The sequence below is a fragment of the Corvus moneduloides genome, chromosome 5 (genome assembly GCF_009650955.1).
Source record: "Corvus moneduloides isolate bCorMon1 chromosome 5, bCorMon1.pri, whole genome shotgun sequence".
NCBI classification, from domain to species: domain Eukaryota; kingdom Metazoa; phylum Chordata; class Aves; order Passeriformes; family Corvidae; genus Corvus; species Corvus moneduloides.
The window spans coordinates 44395060-44419251 of record NC_045480.1 but is presented as its reverse complement, the minus strand read 5'-3'; the positions used below and the strand labels follow the sequence as shown (position 1 = coordinate 44419251).

Below are 24192 nucleotides of genomic sequence, written 5' to 3'. Positions count from 1 at the left end.
TCCATCTTGCTTCTTGCTATTAAAAAAATGCATCCATTTCCTAGGCTATGTCTATAGAAGATGAATTAATAAAACCTAGTTTTGTACACGGAATACTTTCTCAGTCTGATCATAACCAGTACAATTCTGTTTTATCCACTTCAGTCAGAAACCACTGAAAGGTTGTTATTGCAGGCAACTGTATCTGATTTCTGTATGTAAAACCCTGAATCATCCATCAGATCTACTACACCCATTGTCATGGGTTGCAGTGTATTCTATTACCATCCCCATCAGCTGTTGAAACCAGGTGGGGCAGTGTTTCCTTGCCTCCTCCCCCCAGACTATCTTTCTGTTAATTGCCCATCATTGTCCTGCCACCTGACTCAGAGATAACTCCCTCCGGACTATCTTCTGTTAATGAGCCTAATCAACACTTTGCCTCATGACTCATTACCCCATTGTGAGATGCTCCACCCAGAGGGAGGAACCAAGCATCCCATCGTGGATATAAGCTGAGGCTGAACACCAGAGACACTGGCTTCCCACTGGATTTCCAGAGGACAGGAGCTACACAGCCACCATTGGACTTCCTGAGGAAGAGCAGACTGTTTTACTACAGGATCACTACTTCAGAGGACTGCAGCCACCTTTCTACCAGACTGCTACCACCACCCTGCCTAACAGGGTGTCAGGTTGTACCTTGACTCTGTCAGTTTGACAGTGTTTTCTTTTACCTTTGTTTTTTCCCTTTTTCTTTAATTTCCATTAAATTGTTATTCTGACTTGGTGCCTCCCACTGGTTTGTTTTCAAACTAGTACACCCATTTACCACAAACAGTTCTAAATAATAAAATCACACTGAAGATGTTTGCAATGCATAAAGTTTTCTTTACTTTCTTTGTATAATAAAAAATTATGGAATTACTGTGGTCATTGAAACAAGATGAAGTAAAACCACAGTTCTGCTTATACCACACTACCGTACTTGGAACTCAAAACTTGAAAAGAATGCTTTTGATTTTTTTTTTAACTTCATGAAAATGCTGTTTATATTACAATAACAACATAAAATTACTGCAGCACAACACCAAGTCTAATGGGCCATTAAAACTAGAAAATGCTATAACCAGGCTTCATACATTACCTCATCAGTCAACTTGTCTATTCTGTACAAGTTGGGATGTATCATCTTCATCAAATGAACAAGAGGCTGGCTCTTCATCTGGCACATTGCATAGACACGATCATCCAAGCGTGTACTTGTGCCTGTTCTGAAGGCTTTCTGCAGGAGAACAACATCACTACTCAAACAAATCCTGTATTTTATGTCCCATGTAAGAGTGCATTTCAGATTTCTGAAACTGTCAATCAAAGGTGGCAAAGCTTTTGTATAAAAATGTACCTTATTGATAGAATCTTAATCATACACCTTGAGCAGAATATGTTTAAAACATAATCCACTGTCCCTTCTTACTGATGAAGGAGAATAAATTTCTCCCTCAGTTTGTCTAAAATTTGCATGCAATTGGACCAGCATTTCTCATTTTCATTCTTGACAAATGATACTGGCCTGTGAAACTCACCAATGCAAGCTATCATAATGAAAGATATGAGACAAGCAGAGTTCAGGCAAGGTACATACGTGCACAAGATTAACTCAATTTACAGTAGTGAGAATTCAGTGTTAAGGAAAAGCTTTGGAAGGGAAACATACTTTCACGTTTCATAGGAGAAACTAGACTCATAGATAAAATATTTTTTTTAACTCTTTCCTAATGAATTTTTCAGATTTCCTTTAGAAGCAACTGCTACACAATTGCTGTGAGAAGCAATACAATGAAGTAAACATCACATTCTGACTCAATGGAGAACATTCCTATGATTAAAATTCATATTCACTTCTACAACAAAACTAAGGACACCACTCCTCCTTGGTTGCCACAAGCATTTTGATTTTGGTTTCTCTATGTTTTACTATTGTTGGTAAAGATAAAAAAAACTCCAAACCTAAACAACTTTTCTCAACCACTCTAATTTCTATCTTTTACACAGATTTTCTTGATAATAAATGGTCTGCTTTTTCCCCGCCATTAACTGCATTTGTTATGCAAGTATCAAAAGATCATACTCAGTATACTAGAGACTGAAGAAATCACTAAGCTGAAGAAAATATATTACTATGGTTAGATCTCTTACAAAACTTATATAAAGGTTTATTCATCATAAGAGAACCAAGAACTGTCAGACATGAAAAGCTTAAAGATGTGAGATTTATTTGTAACAAAGTCCTACAGGAAGCTCTCTCTTTTTAAGTATGATGTTCAGTAAGCCAAACAAAGATACTAAAAAAAAAAAAAAAGTAGTAAATACTTCTATGTGAACTTTCAACTATATCACTTCAGTTTCTGTAATAAATTTCACTGTATCTCCATGGAAACTCATTTTTCTTCTTGGAACTTTAAACTACAAAAAATATGTATTGAAAAGTACTTGACTTGTTTTTTGCGTCATAAAATAAAAATGAAGAAGTACTAATAAGAAGTTTCCAACAATCTTAATGGGCTACACTAATTAGCTGTCAAAATCTGAGAAATGCTAGTTGTAAATTATATATCTATTTTCATTGTAAAACAATTTAAAACAAAACATAAAAAATTCAAAATTAAGAAAACTAATAAATGGTTCAGATATTAATAATTTAAAATAAGCTACTACAGTCATCTTCCACATTAAAGTCCTGTCTGCATGAAGATGATAATCCAATTTCCATAATTTTAGAGAAGTGCAGACATTACTTGACTTAGAACTGAAGAATTCCTCAAATGGAACAACAAACTAAACATCAAACAGTAATCCACTAGATTATACATACCTGTTTGAGAAGAGCCAAAATATAGAGTGGAAAGAGCTTGAGGGAAGTTGGTGCTATCAGCATGGACTGCTGCAGATTTGAGGCAGTTGACATATATGCTGCCAAGGAGTCCACCACGGCATTGACTAAGGCATCTCTTGCATCTGCAAGGCTGGATGAAATCGAGCGATCCACAGCTGGTGGGTTAGAAGGAGGGAAGAAGTTACTAGAGATGGCTTCACTCATTCCCTAGAATTTTGAAAATTTTAGTAGTGCTTCTGGATTATGTTTTCAGACTAAAAATCCCCCAAACCACAACTGTGTTCCTATTTTTTTTTAGGAGTAAATTAGATGACTGTCCATAAAGGAACTCACTTTCACAATGCAAAAAAATATAGTGTGGCTAATTTTGGCTCCATAGTTTGTACTCTTGGAGAATTAAAAGAAATTTTTAAAGCAATCATACATAGTGGAGTCTAAATATAAATCCTGTTTTAAACCTTATACAAACAACTTAGCTATTGGTGAAATGTTGTTGCCCAACCTCCAAGACAAGATTTGCAGTAATTAATTTTGATTATTTTTGCCCCCCCCCAAGATATTTCTTCCATTACTTCAGTGGCATAATTCTGATTAGTGTAAATGCACTATGTAAATGTACATTTTTCTCTGTTGAGCAAGGGCTGCAAATCCTTTGGTTAGAGGAAGCCACCTGCTGGACTCAATGTGTATTTAAGAGGAGATCACAGAATGGTTTGGGTTGGAAGGGACCTTAGAGATCATCTAGTTCCAGCCCCAAAAGACACAGAATTACAATTTATTTCTTGTATTTGATTTCACTATTAATATACAATATAGCACACTAAAATGCTGCACAGAGTCCTACATATTTAACAGCTATGTCTATGAAACAGCTACTTATGACTCACAAGCAAGGGATAAGTAAAAATCCTCAACCTGGCAACAACAGGATAGAGGGATAGAAAACCAGTATCTCAGATAGACTGCTGCCAGAAGTTCCTTTTTAGTCTCCAGCAACTCACTAAACTGAATCTCTGTTTCTTAAGTCGTCTTAGAATGCTGAAGTTTGAGTGAACAACAATGATAATGACGATACAAAAATAAGAGTTTTGATCCAAGTATGTTATGATTTTTTGTCCTTTACTAACATCCAGAGAACAAAGAAAGAAGGCTCCTTTTAAAAGATTTAAGTCATCTAAGTATTCAGAACAAGTAATATTTCAGTTTGCAGTTTCAGTATAAATTTGGGTTTGTCATCTTTTGCACTCACAGGCTTCAGTGTGCTGCACTCCAACCTTTTCTATAATATCCAGGCTTTGCTCACTACTTTAATTAAATGACTGGCAAAATAAGGAACATGCAAAAAACCATGTGAATCTCTCTGGTCTCTACTCACCCATGTTTGCTAAGAGGCACACGACTGCTTGTACATCTGCTCCTGCATACACATCAGACAGGGAACTCACTACGGGCAAGCAAAGTGTGTGCACGCGAATCCGACGCTCACCTAAGACAAATAAGTGGAAACCATTATGCCTTCTCTCCTGGTAGAAGTAAACAAATTCAGTCATTACAGTATGTCCTCCCATCTAAGATGCACCCATTCTAGAAAACATACCAGTCAGGAAATTGCTGCAACACTGTCTCCCATTCCTGTCTCAATCTGTTCAAATTCTACTCTAAAGCAGCTCAAATTGATAACACAAACTAGCAACATTCACAATAAGTGTCTTGATCCTACAAACAAATACACTGATATCCATACCAAAGTTTTGTGCCATCTTCCACCACAGAAATTAGCTGCTATTCTTTATGCCCACCCAATGTAGCAACTGCAGCTTGTTCCAATCCATCCGTCTGTGCATTTGGGCAAAGTGCCTGCCAAACATGCTACTGCTGGTAACAATGGCCAGACTTTTAAGTAAAAGAGTCTTGCTGAATCAGTACTATGTCAGATGGAGATGAAATTTTCACACTAAAACAGAATTTGTAAGGATTTCCAGTGTGTGATTAACTGCCAAGTAGGCTTACTAGCTCTGACAAGATCCACATAGGGTACAGAGCACAACAAAAGGCTTTGTAACTAACTATACAAACATTACATTATAAAAAGAAACATAAAGCCCACTGACCAATTAATTTGAATTTATTTACCTTTGCTGGAAGTATACAAAAGAGCTGTTTGAAAACAAACCAAAGATGTGTCAGTCAGACTTTCCTCTATGGACATTTGTACTGCAAATCCAGCATCAGGATTGACATTGGCAAGGGACAGTAAATCAGTAGATCGTACAAAAAAATTCCCATGGAAAGTGTGTATTGAAAGACCTAGAAGCAGATTCAATAATTCAGAGTGAGGTTAAAACAGCATAGAAAACTCTTATCAATAACTAAAACTCACAGCCCTCAAGCTAAGGTTTAAGAAAACAGTAAAAATTCTATCATGTAGAACCAATTAAATGAATCATTAGACACTTGAGCATGATCCTGTAGAGTGCATGTTCAATTCTGAACACTCCAAAGTGAATGATGCCCTTACACTACACATGTCAACTTACAGTGAGATGGTACCATCAACTAAAAAACAAAACAAGAAAACAAACACCAAAAGCTAACTTGACATAAAGAAGGTAACTATCTTATTCTTGAAAGAAAGAGAAATAACATTCAATTTAATGTTGCTTAAGACTAAGCACAATAAAAATGATTGCTAACACACCTACACCAACCTTTCCATATGAATCAGTATTTAAGACGTACCTTTCGTACATCTTATGCGCATAACTGCTTCAAATCCAATCTTTCTTGTAAGGTATCTTTTCAGGTCTTTTTGCAACTTTTCAGCCTGAGCAGGATTATGGGTACGATGGAAAGATGGATAGTAATAGATGCATCCAGCAGAATACTTAGACATGCAAGCTGTGAAGGAAGGAAAGATACAGTTAAGAAGTAAAACTGTAATGTGAAATCAGGACAAAAAATTGTGTCCAGATTTCCACAAGTCACATCTATGTTCATCTTCTCAATATCACCCACATCTGTAAGACAGTGAGAACTGTCCCAGACTCAGGCCACTGAAAACAGAAATGAACCATAATGACCTAATTATACACCAAGCTCAATAAGCATCCTACCTTTGGCAGCTAAGACTGAAGTGCTTGCAAAAACATCTAATAGTGTAGAGGCAAAATTACGTGTGTGTGCAGAGACAAATCTTGGATAATTACTGAAAGATGAAACCTCTGTTCTACCCCTATAATTAAACTTCATTTATTCCTTGCCACGTTTCTGTTTCCTGTTCTTGAGCAGGAGAATACTTCTCATTTAAAACTTTGAAATCCTAGAATAAGTTGTCTGATACCACCAATGTAATACTTCTGTTCTTTACTTCTATCAACTTCAAGATCAATTCCTTTGCAACATGAGCTGCAATTACAGAAGTGCTAAAATATTTACATGATTTAAGAATTCCTGAGGTAGCCTATGCTTCTGAAGAGAGACAACAGCGCACAAAGAGGGAATGAGGTACTCCTTACCAAGAGAAGCTAGATCAGAATATTGTGAACTTAAGAGAAATAAATCCACAGCAATCTGCTGGCCGGAGCAGTCCAGTGCCAACTTCTTATAAAAGTCTGTTGCTGGACCAAGATGCTGGACCACCTTCAGTGAATAAATCATACAGGGAAGAGTTACGGCAACAATCACGGTTTTTAGACTTCATGGAACAAAAGATGTACTATACAGCAGCATCTGAGTAACTGATCACAAACCAATCACAAATATTTGCAGCTTCTTTTGCTTGCCAAGAAAAATGATGCACCAAAGGCCAAAAGACAGCTCACACACTTCAAAACAACACCACACGTACATGTATAAACTAGTGATCTTAAATGCATAAACATAGACATAATTAAAATTTAGTGAATTGTTATAAAATAAAACCAAGCATTGATCTGCAGAACTATGCAAGTCAGAAAGACATGGCCAGTCCTTAGTCTCTTGAAATTAGTAGTAAGGTTTTTACCTTTGTGCTTGACCTTTGATTGGGATCTTCTCTGGAATGCAAAAGCCCCGCTCCCAAAGACGGTAGCTGAGTTTGAAACACAGAGATCCGACCACCCGTTGGAGACATCAGCTTAAATGCAGCCTGAAGAGCAGGGCCCAATGCACTGTGTGTTTCTCTAGTATTGGTGAACATATTTGGTAACGCATTCAGTAGATCTTTTATCAGCTGCAGAACAAATGAGATTTTGTAAGTTTGACATTTTCTGCTGTTTCTAAAAAGCTGTATTGCCATGACTAAAGTGAAAGAATTAGTACCAAATATTTCAGTTTAGTTTTAATACACTAAGGAAAACAAAGTTGTAATTTTAAAAGCTGTGATGTATCAAAGAAACAACATGTAATACTTCCATAATGAAAATTTAGCATTGGAACCACATATTATGAAGATAAGCTTGAATTCAAAGTTTAACACGAGCATCTATTTTGAACATTTAACACCTTAAATTTAATGATGTATTTTGAGCAATCATACCTCTTTGCTTTCATGGAGATTTACAAGTAAACTATCTGGTGTAGGTAGGAAAATATCTGTAGAGAGAAAAGAAAAAAACTTTTTTATTAAAGAAAAAGGTAGCACTAAAATAGAACAAAACATTTCATTGCCCACTGCTACACACACACACACCACAAAACAGTCTACTTTTCTAATATGTGTTAGAGAGAGTAATACAGTCTATACAAAGCTTGTCCTATTCAAAGCAAAATTAACCTTTGAATTTCACATTTTAAACATGGCCTACTCTGTAGTTAGTGCAAGACTATTTTTCAAAAAAATACTCTGTAAAATACCAAATAGTTGAGAGATTCTAGCCTTCGTTCCGGGAAAAAAATAAATAATAGGTTCTCAAAAATTCAACTTCCATTTTCTTTTTACTTACCATCAATATCTGAGACAATCAGCATCTGAGGCTGTGATAAACCTTCTTGCAAGTTGTAAAACTGAACAGTGCTGTCAAACGTTATGAACCCTATTCTTGTTCTTGAATCTCCAGGCAGCCTGAAGCAATTAAAAATAAACTATTAAGCCCTAAATCTCTCTCTCAAGGCAGAAAGATACTCAGGTCTCCTGCTGATGTTAGCAGAAACTCAGTTCATGTGTAAAGAAGTGAAGGGAGAGAACATAAGAAGGGAGATCTGAAGCATGAATACAAGCAATATCCCCTCAATATTTTCTGAAAAGCTGGGGTAATAATACAGTTTATAAAACCAAGTGTTACAGACAAGCACTCACTATTAATTGATGTTTTGTTTCAAAAGAGAACTTTATAGGTTCATTTAAACATTACACATGAAAGAAGGCAGCCTTTTCAGTTCTTTAATAGAAAACATTGCATTGTGCTCTTTCCTAATTCAGAGCCCCCATTCACTAATGCAGTTAGTGTAGCTGTAGCTGCAGAGTACTTACAGCTCTAAACCAAAATCCAATGTCTCTACAATGCAACATACTTACTTCTCATGTGGACCATATTTCAGTGTATGGCAGGCATAATACAAAATTAAAGACTACATGGGATTTCTCAAATAAAATATAAAAAACATCATGAAGTGCTGAAAACCATGACAGTGACCAAAAGCAATAGAGGCAAATATTGTTGTTACCATCTGGGTATATAAATGAGGTGGATGCACTGATTTTCTTGTAGACTTTGCATGGGATTTTATGAATTTTCCTAAAATAATTAAGCATGTTTCTGAGAATCTGTTGACAAAACAGCTGTAAAAAACTGAACAAAGAAAGACTGAACCAAAAAATGGAAGTGAAGATTTTTAATGTATATGTTGGTTTCTTCATGAGAAAACCAAGCTCCCCAAGAAAAACTTGTAGAAAGGAATTTTCAAGGCAAGGCCTCCACAGGATTAGCTGTCAAAAGGCATGAACACAGTGAAGCTCATTAATCCTCGCTCAAAAAGCACGAGCAACAGTCCCATACATGCTGTCCCAGTGCAAAAATGAAAACACACAGAAACTGGCACAGGTAGATCTGGGTAACTGTGATCTAAGAAAACCAAACTGACAACAGAATTCACCTGGGCAGTCTCACTCTCAATCCAGTTTGCAGCACCTCAGATGTTTCAGCACAAGAACCAGACAATTTAAGCTCTGTAATTTATTTTTTTTGTTGTTCTTGGCAGGGGAAAGAATGCAATTTAAAAATCTTTGTACAATCAACATGTTGTTAGAAGTTACAGCTAAATATTCCTTGCAGATAAGTAAGTAAATTATATGCAGATACACATGCCGGGAAGAAATTCCAGGCAATGGAACTTCTGCCCTTTAGGGACAGAATGTTTAGACACTTTGAAATTTCCTTCAAAATTTTAATTGACAATTCTTCATAACAACATGTTAGCTGATTTGAAAAGGTTATTTATACTCTTACTTGTCTAGGTTTTCCAGCAATGACTGGCAGACTATTGTCAAATATCCAGCTTCCACTGCATTATGAGACACATCTAAAACAAATAAATATACCGCAGGCTGAGGAGGACGAAGCTACAAAGTAAAAAAAACAAAAACAAAACAAAAACACTCAAAAATCATATTCAAAGAAATGTTAAAAGTGATTAGTCATTAGAAAGGGAAGTAGGAAAAGGGAATACTTAGAAAAATGCAAGGTATACATTATGAAATAACGGTAATTTACTAAGCAATATGCAGATAGACTTAACCACAATCCCCAGTGGTTAATAACTGCCATTTGTAGTTAACATAAAATGCTATACTTCAGGAAAAAAAAGGGTGTTTTAGTCCCTCCTTCCAACAGTCAAACATGATGAAAGATATGGACTCCCATCTTTTAAATTCCATTGTTCTTTCAGTACATGGACAATGTGATCCATTAAACAGGGTTAAAGTATCCTACCTACATCCTTCCCCCAAGAATAGGATGTGTAACAAGCTCTGTTTATTCACTGTTCAATGTGTCTGCCACAGTGTTTCAATTCAAAGACAAGAGAACAATTTATTTTTGCTGCTGCTAATAATGTCATTATGAACTAGGTTTTTTCCCACTATCACAGCAATTGTAAGCTGACTCCTAATAAGAATCATTTCTTCACAACTACTAATTAGAAATTTGAAGCTGAATTAATTTGCTTATTTTTCTATTACTGGTTTTTCAAAACCTCCTCAAAAGGAGAGAGAAAGGCAGAAATTACACTGCATCAGATTCAAATCTGACCGTGCCACATTAAACTACACTGGATTACAACACACATTGAATTACCTTTAAGTGAAAATCTTCTGACTGTGTACATTAACCAAAACTCAAAATATGAATTTAACTATTCCTTGATGTTAAGACGAGCTTCATGGGAAAATTAATACACATCACAGGAGCAATATGCAACATTAATTACAAGCACTATTATATTAATATGCAATTGCTGTTGAAGCTACCACAAAAACTTTTTTTACCATATAGTCTGAGGAAGCAATGAATTCCACTGTAGAATTTTGCACCTCTGGCCGTTTGTGAGGCTCTCCATAAGACCGTGTCAGAGGATTATACATAAATTCTTCAGGAACTATTAAAAAAAAATTCCCCCCAATATAGATTATATTTTTGTCAGCAAATAAAAACCATTATTGCAGCTACAACCAAAGTAATGTGGGCACATTTCAATTATTGCACCAGCAAAAAATTCACATTACGGATACATAAAACAAAGGAATATTTCAAATATCTCAAGCATATCTTTAACATCAAAGTTCAGTAATTAGAAAGGTTTTTTTTGAACAACAATATATTCCCAACTATAAAACAGCAATGCAAGTGAGCATTTCACAACGAGCAGCAATCTGTACTGTTTCTCATAACCTCTGGCCGGGATTGCAGTTGTAGCTGTTATTGTGTTTCCATTTGCATATTGCAACTGCAGTCAGTGGGATTAGCTGATTTCATTAGACAAGCAATCAGCATAATATGAATACATTTTCTTCATCTCCCCGAAGATTGCAAAACAATCTTTTGCTTCGAGAAAATGCACAACACATCTGACTTAAGATGTTTTTCAAACTCTCTGGATCATAAGAACACTGTCAGTATAGTCTATGTTTTAATCTAAAGTATCCCATGGACTGATACAATGCAAATACTTGAAAGAGATTCTATAAATGCAAGCATCTCCCGCGACAGTCACTTACCATCATTAACTCTATAGCACAGGTTGCATTTCCACCGCCTTTGATCAATGAAAGAAACAAAAGGGTTGATATAAGTCCTGCAGGATCTGCATCTCACTATTGTGCTTGATGTTATTACTGGTAATTGCTAAAAAGAAACAATGAAAAGCTGTCACAAAGGTATAGAATACATTTTATGGAAAACATCACTGTGCAGTACAGTTCATAAAAGCTTTCTAAGACTACATTTTCTATCATCTTTCCTTTTAGCTGTTTAGTTCAATTTCATAGAGTAATTATTATGTCTACTAAAAACAACAGCCCACTTAAAATCAAAACAAATAACATTTAATTATTGCCTTAATCTAATCTCAAAATCAAAGATGTAGTAAGATCTTAAATGAAATTACTTTAAATTACAGCTACTATAGCAAAAGGAATTATGAAAGATAGGACAACTGAGTGACTCTGTATGAAATATGACAGACAGCAAACCTTACACAAAGAACACACATTTTATAAAAGGAAGTTATACCAGACAGTTATTCACATTTTTACATAAGTGCTAATAAATTATATTGAGAGGAGTTGCTCAACAATTATGAATATAGCTTCACTCTTACATTGTGCTTACATTCTATTGACAGCAAGTATCAGGCCAGTCACCCATTCAAACCAAGCACCTCTCTCCAGGAGAGCTCTGTGAACACCTTTTCAAGAGGTATCTGACAGCTGTGAGCCCAACACACAGAGCGGCGATTCTTTGGAGAACCACAGGCAAGCAAAGATTTCCAACAACAAAAAAAGAAACTTGAAGGACTTCTCCAAAGCTTCTCCCCTATGAATTTCAATGAAGTAGCAATTTCAAGGCTTTTTTTGCTCTCCTCCTCTCTAAGTCACAGACAATTTTTTGGTACTTCTGTTAAACTTAGGACTTAAGAGTTCATTATATTTTATTGTTTGAATGAAAATAGAACAAATGCATATATAAAATAAACACACTGAAAAAAAAGTAAGATACTTTACCGTTAAGTCCCTGAAGGGATGCAGCAACAAACCCAAAGGAAGCTTAGCTTTGTTTAACAAAGCCTGTGTCTGTGGAATATTTGTCAATGTACATCGAAATGAGCTGAAAGGAAACAGGAAAATTATGTTAAAAACAACATTTTAAAAGATGCTGAAAACATTGTGTTACCACCTGATTTTAAAGAACTTAGAAATTTAAGAAACCCTATGTTTTACAAAGATAATTTAATTTTAAAAAATGCAAACAGATTTTTAGAATGGCTTCCTAAGGAACTGAACAAAAAAATACTCCCCTGCTCCGCAGTTTAGTAGTTCAGCAATACAAGTATAACAAAACTAACTTGCAATTAAGAGACAGAAAACCTTTAGGTACAATACTCAATGAAAACTGTGTCTTTTTCTATTCATTATAAAGACTTTTCCAGTGAAGGAACTACAGAAGTAATAGAGTATTTAACTAGTTCTCAGGATGTCATATTTATGTAAGAAAACAGCAGAAAACAATCCCAAATACTGAGAGAGTAAAAACCTCTTGTTTTGTGTAACCTGAAGGGACACTAAAAAAGCCCAAGGCACAAACAGTGTGGTCCAAAGTGTTCCACACATAAGAATGACTTCCTGGCCTTCGGTTTTCTGATTTCTGCTTTCTGGTGGGACCATGCACTGTCACTACAGCAATAAGGATGCTGTGCCACTTTAGGGCAATGAAGAATATTTATTTTGGAATTACAAACAAAATCTCTGGGGAATAGCACTTCCCATTGTACTTAGCTGCATGTGACTTGGGATAGTTGATAATACTACTTAATGTTAATCAGAGGTAAAAGGATATGTGATTGCAGAATTACCATAATAAAATATATTCATACATTATTACATGTATTCAGGCATGATCATAATATTTTTGTGAAGAAAATCCTATGCAATATTATGAAAATATTCTATTAAACATACTGCATAACATTAAGGTGTTTATTAAAAGACTGGTTTTTTTTAAATGGATAAAACAAGGTGAAGATAAAACAAAATTATTAAAGTATTAGGAAACAAGCTACACTCACTGCATATTATGTATTCTGATGGCAGGACAGTTTCAATACTTGTGTAAGTATTCAGAGGATAAACTTATTTTCAATTGAAAGGGGTTTTATTAGCTCATCACTAAGATTTAAAGTCAGGAGTCGGTTTAGACATTTTTTGACATTTTAAATAATTATTGCCCACTAAAAAATGTAAGACGCTGTCCCAGACCCAGTAAACTTACTCTGGACTGCAGTTTAATTTCCTAAGCTCAGAATTCAAGTTAGGCACAGGTGCTGGAACTGAAGACACCGGTAAAATATTTCTATCATGTGTAAGGTTTACTGGTCTCAAGCTTTCTGGCTGCTGAGAATGCTGTAGACTTAACCCTCCTAAGGAAGAGGACAGCTGGTTCACACCTGGATATTGCTGAAAAAAGTAACAGCATGACAAACAGGTAAACACACAATGATGTGTAAATAACAACCCTCAATCTTCTTGTAATTCCCTCCATCCCAGGCATGTATTAAAAAAAGATACAGCAGCAGTTAGTAACAAACCCACACAAACAGAGTTGTACTGCAGAAATTTAAAAATGCTAAGACAAATGTGACACACCTTCCAAATGTGTATCATTGGACAAAATTCAAATTCATTACACAAATCAACACTGGAAGTCACACATAATCCTTCAATCTCTCTAGGCATAAGAAAACAAGTTACTAAAAATGCTGACACAATTTCTCTCCCACTCTCTGCTGCAATTTAACTTATGTTACAATAAACTTTTCCAAGTTACAGACACTGCCTTTAAATATTTAAATTGAAACAAAACACCATAGAAGAGGAGAAAAAGTTAGGTTGGAAGGCACCTTTGAGGTCTGGTAGTCGAACCCCTTGCTCGAGCAAGGCTAACTTAAAAGTTAATTTAGGTTGCTCATATAGACTTGTCCAGCTAAGTTTTGAAAATATCTAAGGATTGACAATTTCACAGCACAATCTGTTGCAGTGCTTCCCCACTCCCATCCTGAAGAATTTTCTCCTTATAGATCCAACCACAGTTCACTTGAAGCAACTGCTGTTCTTTTACAGTGTGCTCCTGAAAAGAGCTTAACTCCATCTTACATTAAAGATGAAGCCAACCCTTTCAATTAAAAAAAAAAAATTAAATTAAACATTTATTCCAAATCACATCTTACATTACGGCTGTGACAGTGAAAGCGCTCCTGGTTGTTATATGCAGTAAGGAATTTTGGTCACCCACCACAGCAGTTTCACTGTTTTGCCAACTGGCTCTTATTCAGAGAGCAGGATTTGTGTATCGTTATGTTTCTTTTTCAAGACCCCTTCACACAAACATTTCTCTGCACTTCTTCAGCAGTTGTGTCTTGCCCCAGTGTCTGGCTCTTCTGTCACTGTTCTCAGTGTACAACAGGAATCAGGTGATTGTACACAATTTCTTGGGTGTTTGGTGCTCTCTTTACCAGGAAAACAGATCAGATGTAGGCAGCCTGCTCTACTACACATGCCCAGCACAAGCTCTATAGAGCTCTCTATCTGGACCCTATGCCATGCCTTGCTCATAATGTCATTTGAGATCATAGCCTATGCTCTGATATATGCTGATCAAGTACTTCCTTATGCTTCTTCATGGTTTCCTATCAATAAAGTCCAGCTCTTTCAAACACCAAACCTCAACACTGTGGAGGTTGCTCATAACTGGTGAAGCAAACTTGTTCGTCTAACTACTTGGAGGCACTCTTAAAATTTTCATTCAAAAGCCTGCTAGTAAGTTTAGAACCACAGCTATGACATCAATATTATACCTAATATTTATTGTCTCAGAAATTATAAAAATATGAAAATAAAGGGGAAATAGATCACACAGAAAAGGGTTTTCTCACGAAGTACTTAATGAAGTAATATTTAAATTAAAAATACAAGCCTGTGGATAGTGCTGAAAACCAGGATGGTGTCCTGGATTACTGGGCTGCACAGGAGTAGGTGGTGTTGCATTTTGGTAGCCTGGCTGCAGTGCTGGATATCCATAACCAAAGGGCTTAGAAGCTTTTGATGTTTGGAGGACTGATGGAGTGGGAACTGGGCTGCTGGTCACAGAACGTGTCTCTGGAAGGACAAAAGAAATCCCACAGGTATTCAATATACTTATTATTTCCTTCTAAATTTAAATGTAAACTAAATGTTTTAAAACAACATTGCCATTTATAAGTTTTTTCATTATCCATCAAGTTATTTTTCTGCACTGAAAAAAGAAATTAGCAAGGAAGATTATTTCAAGAATACTGACAAAGACAGTGTATATGGGAAGATGACCAGAGACTTGTGTCACTACAAACAAAATGTTGCTTTACAAAAAGAGGGAACTTGAAAAAAAATTATTTCAACTGAATAAAAAAAGAATAACCCCTTAGAACCACATTTTATTCCAACATATACATTTGATATAAACCACAGAAGAGACCAAGTCTCCCCTCTACCACTTCTGAATAATGTCAAAACATGACTAGAATCATTCTGTGATTCTACAGTTAATGAAAAGCTGTGTCTACAGTTAGAGAATAGTTCAGTTGGCTTAATCTTATGTTCTGACAGTATTCACAAATGGCAGAGAAGAAACTAAGCATGGTCTCTCTTGAAGTTAATAACTGATACAAGTTTCTCTTGTATATCACTGCAGTACAGTTTAGTTCCATTAGTTTTAGAAGTCAAACTGAAAGTAAGACATAGACCTAAATCCATAGTGAAGTTAACAGTTGTAAATAGATGAAACTACTCTTTAGAAATGTCTACAAATGTGAGCTAAGTTTCAGAAGAATTTAAGCTTGCTAAAGTCCACTGGGAAAAGTGCAAGCAAAGAAACAAAGCACTCCAGAAACCAACTGCCAAGAAACTATGTTTGGAATGAACACTCCGTGAGGGAAAAAAATCCAATAAACTAAAAAATCAACAGATTTAAGAAATGTAATGTTGACTCTGTTTAAGGAAAAAAAGAAGGAACAAGTTGTTTTTAGAATATGCCTTCAGCAGAACCAAAATAGTTAGTTATTAGGCAAGAAGTTAGAATTTGTAATCCTGCTAGACCCTATGTGGATAACAATATCAGCTTTCTAATTGAGAGAGACCTCACTTTAATCAGGAACCCATCAAACTAAGGCAAACTACTCCCAGGGGCCAGAACAAGGCAAAAGAGCCAGGAGGGGTAGGCCCTCCAAATTAATTCAATTATCATTTAAAATACTGGATAAAATACTTTGAATAGCATCTTTTCCACTTGCTCATAATATGGCAGCTCTACAGATTTCAAGACCAAGGTAGTCAGCCAGTGGGTTCATTCAGAACCAACCAGACAGTCCTGATATTTTTAGAGCTAAGAGTAAGCAAAATAGCAGCCATTTTCTTTAAATGAAGAAAAATAAAAGAAAATAACCTGATCCAAGCATCTCTGCAAGCTGATATTGTTGGTCTCCCAAAACTTCTGTGATGTGTCAGCCACTATTATCAGCTCCTAATGCCAACAGCACAATCAGGCATACAGTATAATCTAGAAAAAGATGCCGCTTTCACACTTAGCATATATTCAGCACTACGCTCAATACTACAGTGGGAAGTATGACATGATTCAAGGAAGTTTTATTAAATGGTTATATGAACTTCAGTGTTAAAAATGTGAAAAGTTATTAAAATAGGCATGTATGTTTTCTCTGATGATTTCCCTTGTTCCTTTTATAGGCATCACCTTTCATCTACTTGTTAATTAACAATAACAACACCAGAAATAATAAAAAAACCACATTTAAGTACTTAAATAAATAATTCAAAACAAACATCTTACCTGGATAGCCACCTCCTTCCAGGGCATCATAATTGTTCAGAACAGGAGAGGCACTGCTTGTAGTAGAGGAACTATCAAGTGCTGGGGGAGGAAAATAGTTTAACTTTAGGTACATCAGAAACGGCAAATTTTTGATAAATAAGAGACTGAGTGGTTTTTTTTAAACCTTTGATAAGAAACTGTCAAGAAAGATCCTGGGAAAAAAACCCGACCACTTCAGCTCTAAGACTTGAAAACTATTACCACTGTAAAGAGGAAAGGGAGAAAGTATAATCAACATGATACTAAAAACAAACAAGCACATGCCCAACAAACAGCAAGAGAGATCAATGGGGAAAAGACAGAAACAATGAAAAAAGTTGTTTCTTGAAATAAAAAAATATTTTTCTATTAAACCAAAAGTTACTTCTAGAATACACCAACTGAAGCCATGCTTATTTTAAAAACAGTCCATTCATGACTTTCATCACAACTGCAAACAACAGAAGATTCCCATGGTCTTCAGAGTGATTATCCACCACCCCACCTTCAAGCCAAACTGCCACGTATTTAATTCTTCCCTCCCTTCTGTACTGTTCTAATTCACAGCTTGCTTTCCTTTCAGGCTAAAGATTCTACTTTTCATTATCACGGACAAGAGGTCTCAGCTTCAGTTGGTAAAAACTTGGGCTCAGCCAAGAGTAGCTAAGTAAAAAGTAACTATGTAAAAGTAAGTACCAAATGTTAACTTGACAGATACAAAAAAGCACAATGAGCACATAGCTAGTTGTTAGTGCTCAAGAGACTCAATTGATTTTCAGTTCAACCTATGCACAGATCTTTAATATCTTATTGTAAAACATATTGCAAAACAAAAAATTATTTTAAACCATATCTTCCAATGCCACTTCACATCCATTTATTTCTGAAGAAAAAAGGGCCAAGAAGATTAAAGGTATCTGCTCTTTAAAACACACCAAGCCATGAAGTGCGATAGAAAAGAAAGTGTCTATTTAAGAATTAAGAAAAAAATGAAAATCCTGTATTTATAATTTTTGTGGCAGAACAGACTCAAAAGATTCACTGATACTGTTCTACTCAGAAGGATCAACCACGACCACACATCCCATTGCAAAGCTGGAAGTAGTTCAAGGGAGAACTTCAATGGTGGAATATTTGAAATTTCCAAGTAAAGAGACTCCTGCATATGAAAAGATAACATCACTAACATTTGGGACGAAGCAATACTATGGCACCATCCTGACAGCATACATAATTTTTGAGCATTTTGCCTTTAAAGCATTCAACTAAGATATAGAAAAGCTATTAAAAAAAATCCGTAACACTAACAATAATATATTACTTAAAGGAAAATTTAACGCTGTCACACTCATACAATCTTAGTTTTCAGATTTTCACTGTAAATTTTCTTTTTTTTCAATCCCAGAAGTTACAAAAGAACATAATTGCAAGATTTTATTTTCTATTCTAGAACCTGAAGGAAACAAGATTCATGACTTCTACCCTGATCAGGATTAAGGCTTTTAAAGCTAAGTCTTACTACAGAAAAGTTAAAATATACTTTTGTTACGTCAACAAAATAATTGAGAAGTTACACAAACAACCAGATCTCCAAAACCTATTTTTCATAAAACCACTGTGACAGTCTGAGCCAGAAATTTGTCTACTGAAATCTGTTTAGGATTTGCATTAGCTCCTGGTGACAGGGCACAGAACAGGATGTTGCTTATTAATCAGGTAGCTTCTGTATTGAATCTGGGTGCCCTTTCACTCTTTTCCTTAAGATAAATTTAAATGTAATGATACCTCCAAGACTACAGGTTTTAGTGAAGTACAGAACTTGAGAGAGAATGATGGTAGGGAGTATGAAACTTTGTTTAGGGAACAAAGGAGAGAAAGGTTACAATTGATAAAAAACCAACCAACATCATTTGAAAGAAACCTTAGCATGTGAACCCAACACACTGTTCTTAATTATGACCTGGATGTCATCACTGGTTTGTTCCATTCTTCACAGAATTATTATGAGTACACTACACTATTTTCCCAGTATTCTAGTTGATGATTTAATTATTTTAATAAAACTCTGAACTATATGGCACTGATTTTTTTCTGAAAACATGAATTATAAAACTAAAGAAAAAGCTACAACCGTTTCCTATTCCCAATCAATACTAAAAGCCAGCTGTACAAGGTATGCGCTGTTACCTCCATCTATCAACAAGGGTAGTAGTCTAATGTTTATCTGAAAAAGCTTTTTATACTGCTACCACTCATGCAGACAGTAAAGACTTCTCTAAGTTCCAAGAAAATAAGTTACCATAATTGAAGAAACTAAACTGGTGAGAAACATTAAACTCACAAAACCAGGTCATTCTGACAAAAGACATGCAAAATCCTTGCAACCAAGTATGTAACACTTCAACCAATCAGGACAAACTGCTTCTTTAAAAAAAAATCAACAAACTTTTTAAGTTTTCCTACAAAGCAAGCAGATTAACTGAACTTAAGTGCCTGACCATTGAGACACATACCTTAGAAGAAGAAAAAAACCAGCACAGATTAATTTACTGTCTTTAAAAGCACACTTACTACCTCTCAGTGTTTACTACCTTAATTGTAAGACTTCCTTATGCATAGAATGAGAAACAAGGTAAACACTGTTTAGTGTAATGATACAAATGGCATCTGGTTGCTTAACCTGAGCAATTAATCAGTCTAAGTTCTACAGCTAGTTATCTTCTGTTAAAACTCACTGCAAATCAAAATACTAAAAATACGGGAGTCTTGCAAGTTGTAAATATTACTTTTTTAGATTCATAAAACATCTGATATTAACATGACAAAAAAAAGGACCTATTTGTTGGTCACTGTTGAAGTCCTTTTTGTTTACTATACTAGTAACACCTGGGAAATTTCAAGTTGAAGAGTCAGAGTAATGCTTTCTCTTTAAAGGAAGAAAAAGTTTCAGGGGATGGAAATATGGAGAAAACCTTGAGTAGAAAAGAGAATAAGGTACTGGTGTAAAGCTAAAGCCAACCTGCTTCCTCATCCTCCTCATCCTCTTCCTCATCATCTGAACTTGATGACAAGGGAGCTGGTGCAGAGCTAGCTTGATTATTAACATATCCACCATACTGCATGCCTGTGAAGTGGAAAGCACAAACATCAGAGTCAGACGGACAGGAAAGACAAGAAACGAAAGTCACAAATCATTGCATTAAAAGTGAGAGAAATTAGCTCTTCCAGAGAAAATCCCAACATGCAAAAAGTTAAATTTACAACCCTAAAAGCAGTTTTTAGTGGGCTAGTTCAGCAAAATATTAGTAGCACATGGAAGTTAGCAGATAATTTTATATGTGTGTATGTGCATGTGTATCAGGAAGTTAAACACACAGACTTGCTACGTATCTTTTTAATACCAGTTTGTCCAGTGGAGTGCTTTCATAAATTAATACATGGAAATAAAGGAGTTATTTCCACATAAATTTAAATCATGTTATGGAAATGTTTAGTATTTACTTTTGCTTGGCACACCTGCCCCATTTAAGACAAGAACAATTCATGTTGGAATTCTGTCAGAAATGATTAAATATACTGCTGTTGCCACATGCGAGAGTACAAACACACATACAGAGAGCACAACACAATCAGTGAAATTAAAGCTAGGTAAACATGAAAATTTGGGTTGTTTTATGTTTACATGAGCGCCTAAATTTGGGCTCATAAGCATGTGATTACACCATACACTTCTAGCATCTGGTGCCAATGCAACAACTGTTACTGCTGTCACCTTCACAGTACAACCTATCAGGGTTTTTTTAGTTTTTTAATTGTTTGCTTTTACAGTATCTACTCTAAACATATGTGAACAATACACAAAAGCAACACATAAACATAGCACTTTAAAACAGAGTAAAGCATGCAGCAATGGCTTATAATTAATTTCCTACATTACTTCCTATTGATGCATTTTCAGCATCTCCAAGAAATCTTACGTTTCTCTTGTTACACGGCAGGGTTAGCAAGGATTTTAAATATGCTTTTAGTCAGGCAGTGTCATCCTAAATAAATGCAAGTGATCACTGTTTCTCTCTTATCAATCTAATGGATTGCTATGGCAAGAAATTATCCTAAGTATTCAAAACTCTTCAAATTTTGGGGAATTTGGGGTTTCTTCCCCCATACAAGTACTGTGGCACCACTGTACCACTGAGTAGCATTCTTTATTTTAATACTATAAAGCACTACAGAAGTGTTATGTTATGCATAATCTGATACCATGATGGTAACTAATAATATGCCCATCCACGACTTCAATCAACTATATCAACCTTTATTTAAAACACGGCCTATAAACGCTGTTAGTTTCATGGCTTTTTCAAACAGGGTTAGCAAGTGAACCCAAGAGGAGCACTTTAATTTCACTTAAAAAACCCCAACAGAATCAAGGTGAAGAGTATCTACCCAAATATTGGAAGCAAAAACAAAACAAAGCAAAACTTTGTAACAACATTCTTGAGGTGAACTTTCATAGAGAGACTGGTGCAAGAAAACTGGCATAATACTCCTTTATCTAGTGCATTAACACTTGTACAATTCCCATCAAATCTCTCTATAATTCAAATAGTCACAACAATGACTGAAAAATCATCCCAAGGGCAACTGAGTAGATACAGTGCTTCAGTTTTTCCATACTGATAAAACACAGGGCTAATTTGAGTAATTTCTAGTCCCATCTTTTATAAATTTACTGGATGTACTTGAGCAGGAGAATACAAGAAAATCATTATCTGCGCAAGAACAGAGTAGAGCTAACAGACTGTGCCTTTTGTCACACCTGGGAGAACTGCTGAGGAATAAAACAGGACAACTGCATTATTGTGAAAGAGAAAAAAATAAAACCTACCTTAAAAAAATTAACATGCAAGTAAAAGGGAAAAAAAGGATGACAAGAAAGGCTGCACTGTAACAGCGAGAACCAAAGTAAAAGTAGATGTGCCCAGTGTGAGAGCGCAAAGACAGACCTCTAATAAACATCATGTACATGGACAGGAAGAAGAAAGAAAGGATATCTACCTGGAAAGTGCATGCCAATGCAAAAATTCCAAGCATGTGCAGATGAGAGAAAAGGACTGGATTAGTCATTCTATCAATGTTCCTTTGAAGCCTTTTGACTACTTTAAAAAAGCCCCAAACAAACAATCTTCTACTGCTAAAATTCCCGCTTTTCCAGTTACTGGTCACATACATTAAGGATGCAGGTGTTCAGAAAGAATACAGAAGAGATTAAAATATATGATAGTGACACAGAAGTTTAGGAATTTTAAATTATGTCACTATGAATGCTGTGAAGACAGGGCTGGTTTGACTCTTACCAGCCTTATGAGTTTGCGTAGATTTATTTTCACTGCCAGCCAAAAAAACGCTCCTGAGAATAGATCTGGCTAAAAAATAACCTAGTTTAAACAGTCATTTTCAGGGGGAAAAGTCTCCCATTCTAGTTCACTGTCCAGCAATGCCAATAGTAGGCCAATGGGTGGCTGCAGACAGCAGTTCCAAGTGCAATCATGTGCGTAATCATGTTTTCTGTTGTGACAACTCAGTATCTTTTACAGATTTGATAATGATATTAAAATCTCCCAGTTTTAAAACTGCAAAAGATAATTTTGAAATCATTATTTATTTTGAGTCAGATTATTTCATAAATCTGGCCTAAAATGCAATCACAGAACTTAAATCATCACAAATCTCTTGGACTGGAAATTTCTAAAGCCTGCAACCAGTGTACCTGTGATATAATAATATTGCATCCCAAGGCTTTATCCCAGTATAATTTAGACACCTAGAAATGTACGTGGCAGGATACAGAAGATAAATTGGGATAACGACACATTTGCCTGTGAAATAAATCAACTTTTTAGGTATTTTAAGTTCAATCACCCATACCATAAAAGCCTTTAAAACATAAAGTGCACATTAAATTTCTACAGATAGTTATGTAAGATTAAATAGGCTTTAATACATTTTAAGGTTCTTGTCCTGTTAAAACATAGCTAAATAAACAATCAGAATTTTTTAGTTTTTATAGGAATGCCCCAATAGGAGCCTAAAACAATGAAATTCTCTTGAAAAATTAATTCCAACTGTTTTTTTCACAATGCTTTCATGTAGACAATGGTATTCTATAATTTAGAAAAATATTAAATTAAAAAAAAAAAAAAAAAGTCCATCTGATCTCTGCATGGGAAACTTACTTGGAATTCTAACCCAGGCAAATACTCAGTACGTGTTCTATTTTTTCAGTAGGATCATTTCCACAAATTGTTGACAAAAATGTTGTTGATAAAAAAAGCAAAAGTACATTGCTTATTTCAGACTCCTCAAATGAAACTAATTAAGAGTTTGAAGTCTTCCAATGCTCATAAAACCATCATCTGAACATAGAAACTTAAGTGTGATGACATGTAAATGGGTAAAATTAGATCAATATAAACTCCTGGCAACTTATCTTTATACTGCCAACATACTGTTTTTAAAGTGTGCTCATTCAGCTACTTACTGCATAGACCTTCACTTAGTGGAAGCATTTGAATGTAGGAAAGAGTTCAGCAGCCACTTCACTGATCTGTAGCTGCCGTACCACGGGTTCACAGATTCCACAGGAATCACTTCCAGAACACACACATTGCACATCAAAGCAATCACAGTTAAAAAGCTAAGATCTTTTTTCTCATTAAAAACATGGTTTGCAATTTTGTTGGAAGAAGAAGCAACACTTTTTTCTAGCAAGCACACCTACAATACAAAGTCTATCTAGCACCAAAATCAACTATAAAACTGTGCAAGATCCACAGTTCCAAAAATTTACATATTTTCCTTAAAATTATACACCATACATAGGACTTTATAGCAATGAACAATTATTTTTTTGCCTCTAATATATATAGAAATAATTTATGGACAACCTGTAGGCTGCATTCTACCAGAAAAAGGAGGAAATGGAGGAAAAGGGGTAATTTAGTTATTTACGACAGAGGATTTTGCAATTTAAGAATAAAAAAATACACTGCAACAATTACACAACATGCAGTTGACAATCATTTTGAACTCCAGAGATATCACATTGTTCTGGACAAAATTAATGCCTACTTCCACCCCTCATGCAGAGTTCTTTATCTGCAAGAATTTAAAATTCTGAAATTGCTAAGAGAAAACACGACCAAAAAAAAAAAAAATTCATGCAGT

At 35.4% G+C, this 24192-nt stretch overlaps 1 protein-coding gene across 2 annotated transcripts in view; it reads right to left on the bottom strand.

The window, feature by feature from the left end:
• Positions 1-24192, bottom strand: part of SEC24B (SEC24 homolog B, COPII coat complex component) — a 46488-nt gene that overhangs the window by 6539 nt on the left and 15757 nt on the right. Inside the window, exons 4-20 of one of the 2 annotated variants that reach the window (XM_032109120.1) lie at positions 19985-20089; positions 16945-17025; positions 15037-15218; positions 13336-13520; positions 12072-12174; positions 11067-11193; positions 10338-10447; positions 9301-9413; positions 7798-7916; positions 7392-7447; positions 6879-7085; positions 6391-6514; positions 5615-5773; positions 5009-5182; positions 4251-4361; positions 2855-3030; positions 1127-1264 (exon numbers count right to left, since the gene is read on the bottom strand). In XM_032109120.1, coding sequence (XP_031965011.1) covers positions 1127-1264; positions 2855-3030; positions 4251-4361; positions 5009-5182; positions 5615-5773; positions 6391-6514; positions 6879-7085; positions 7392-7447; positions 7798-7916; positions 9301-9413; positions 10338-10447; positions 11067-11193; positions 12072-12174; positions 13336-13520; positions 15037-15218; positions 16945-17025; positions 19985-20089 — 2270 coding nt within the window. The remainder of the gene's footprint in view (positions 1-1126; positions 1265-2854; positions 3031-4250; positions 4362-5008; positions 5183-5614; positions 5774-6390; positions 6515-6878; positions 7086-7391; positions 7448-7797; positions 7917-9300; positions 9414-10337; positions 10448-11066; positions 11194-12071; positions 12175-13335; positions 13521-15036; positions 15219-16944; positions 17026-19984; positions 20090-24192) is intronic. The other variant, XM_032109121.1, reaches the window with a different exon arrangement.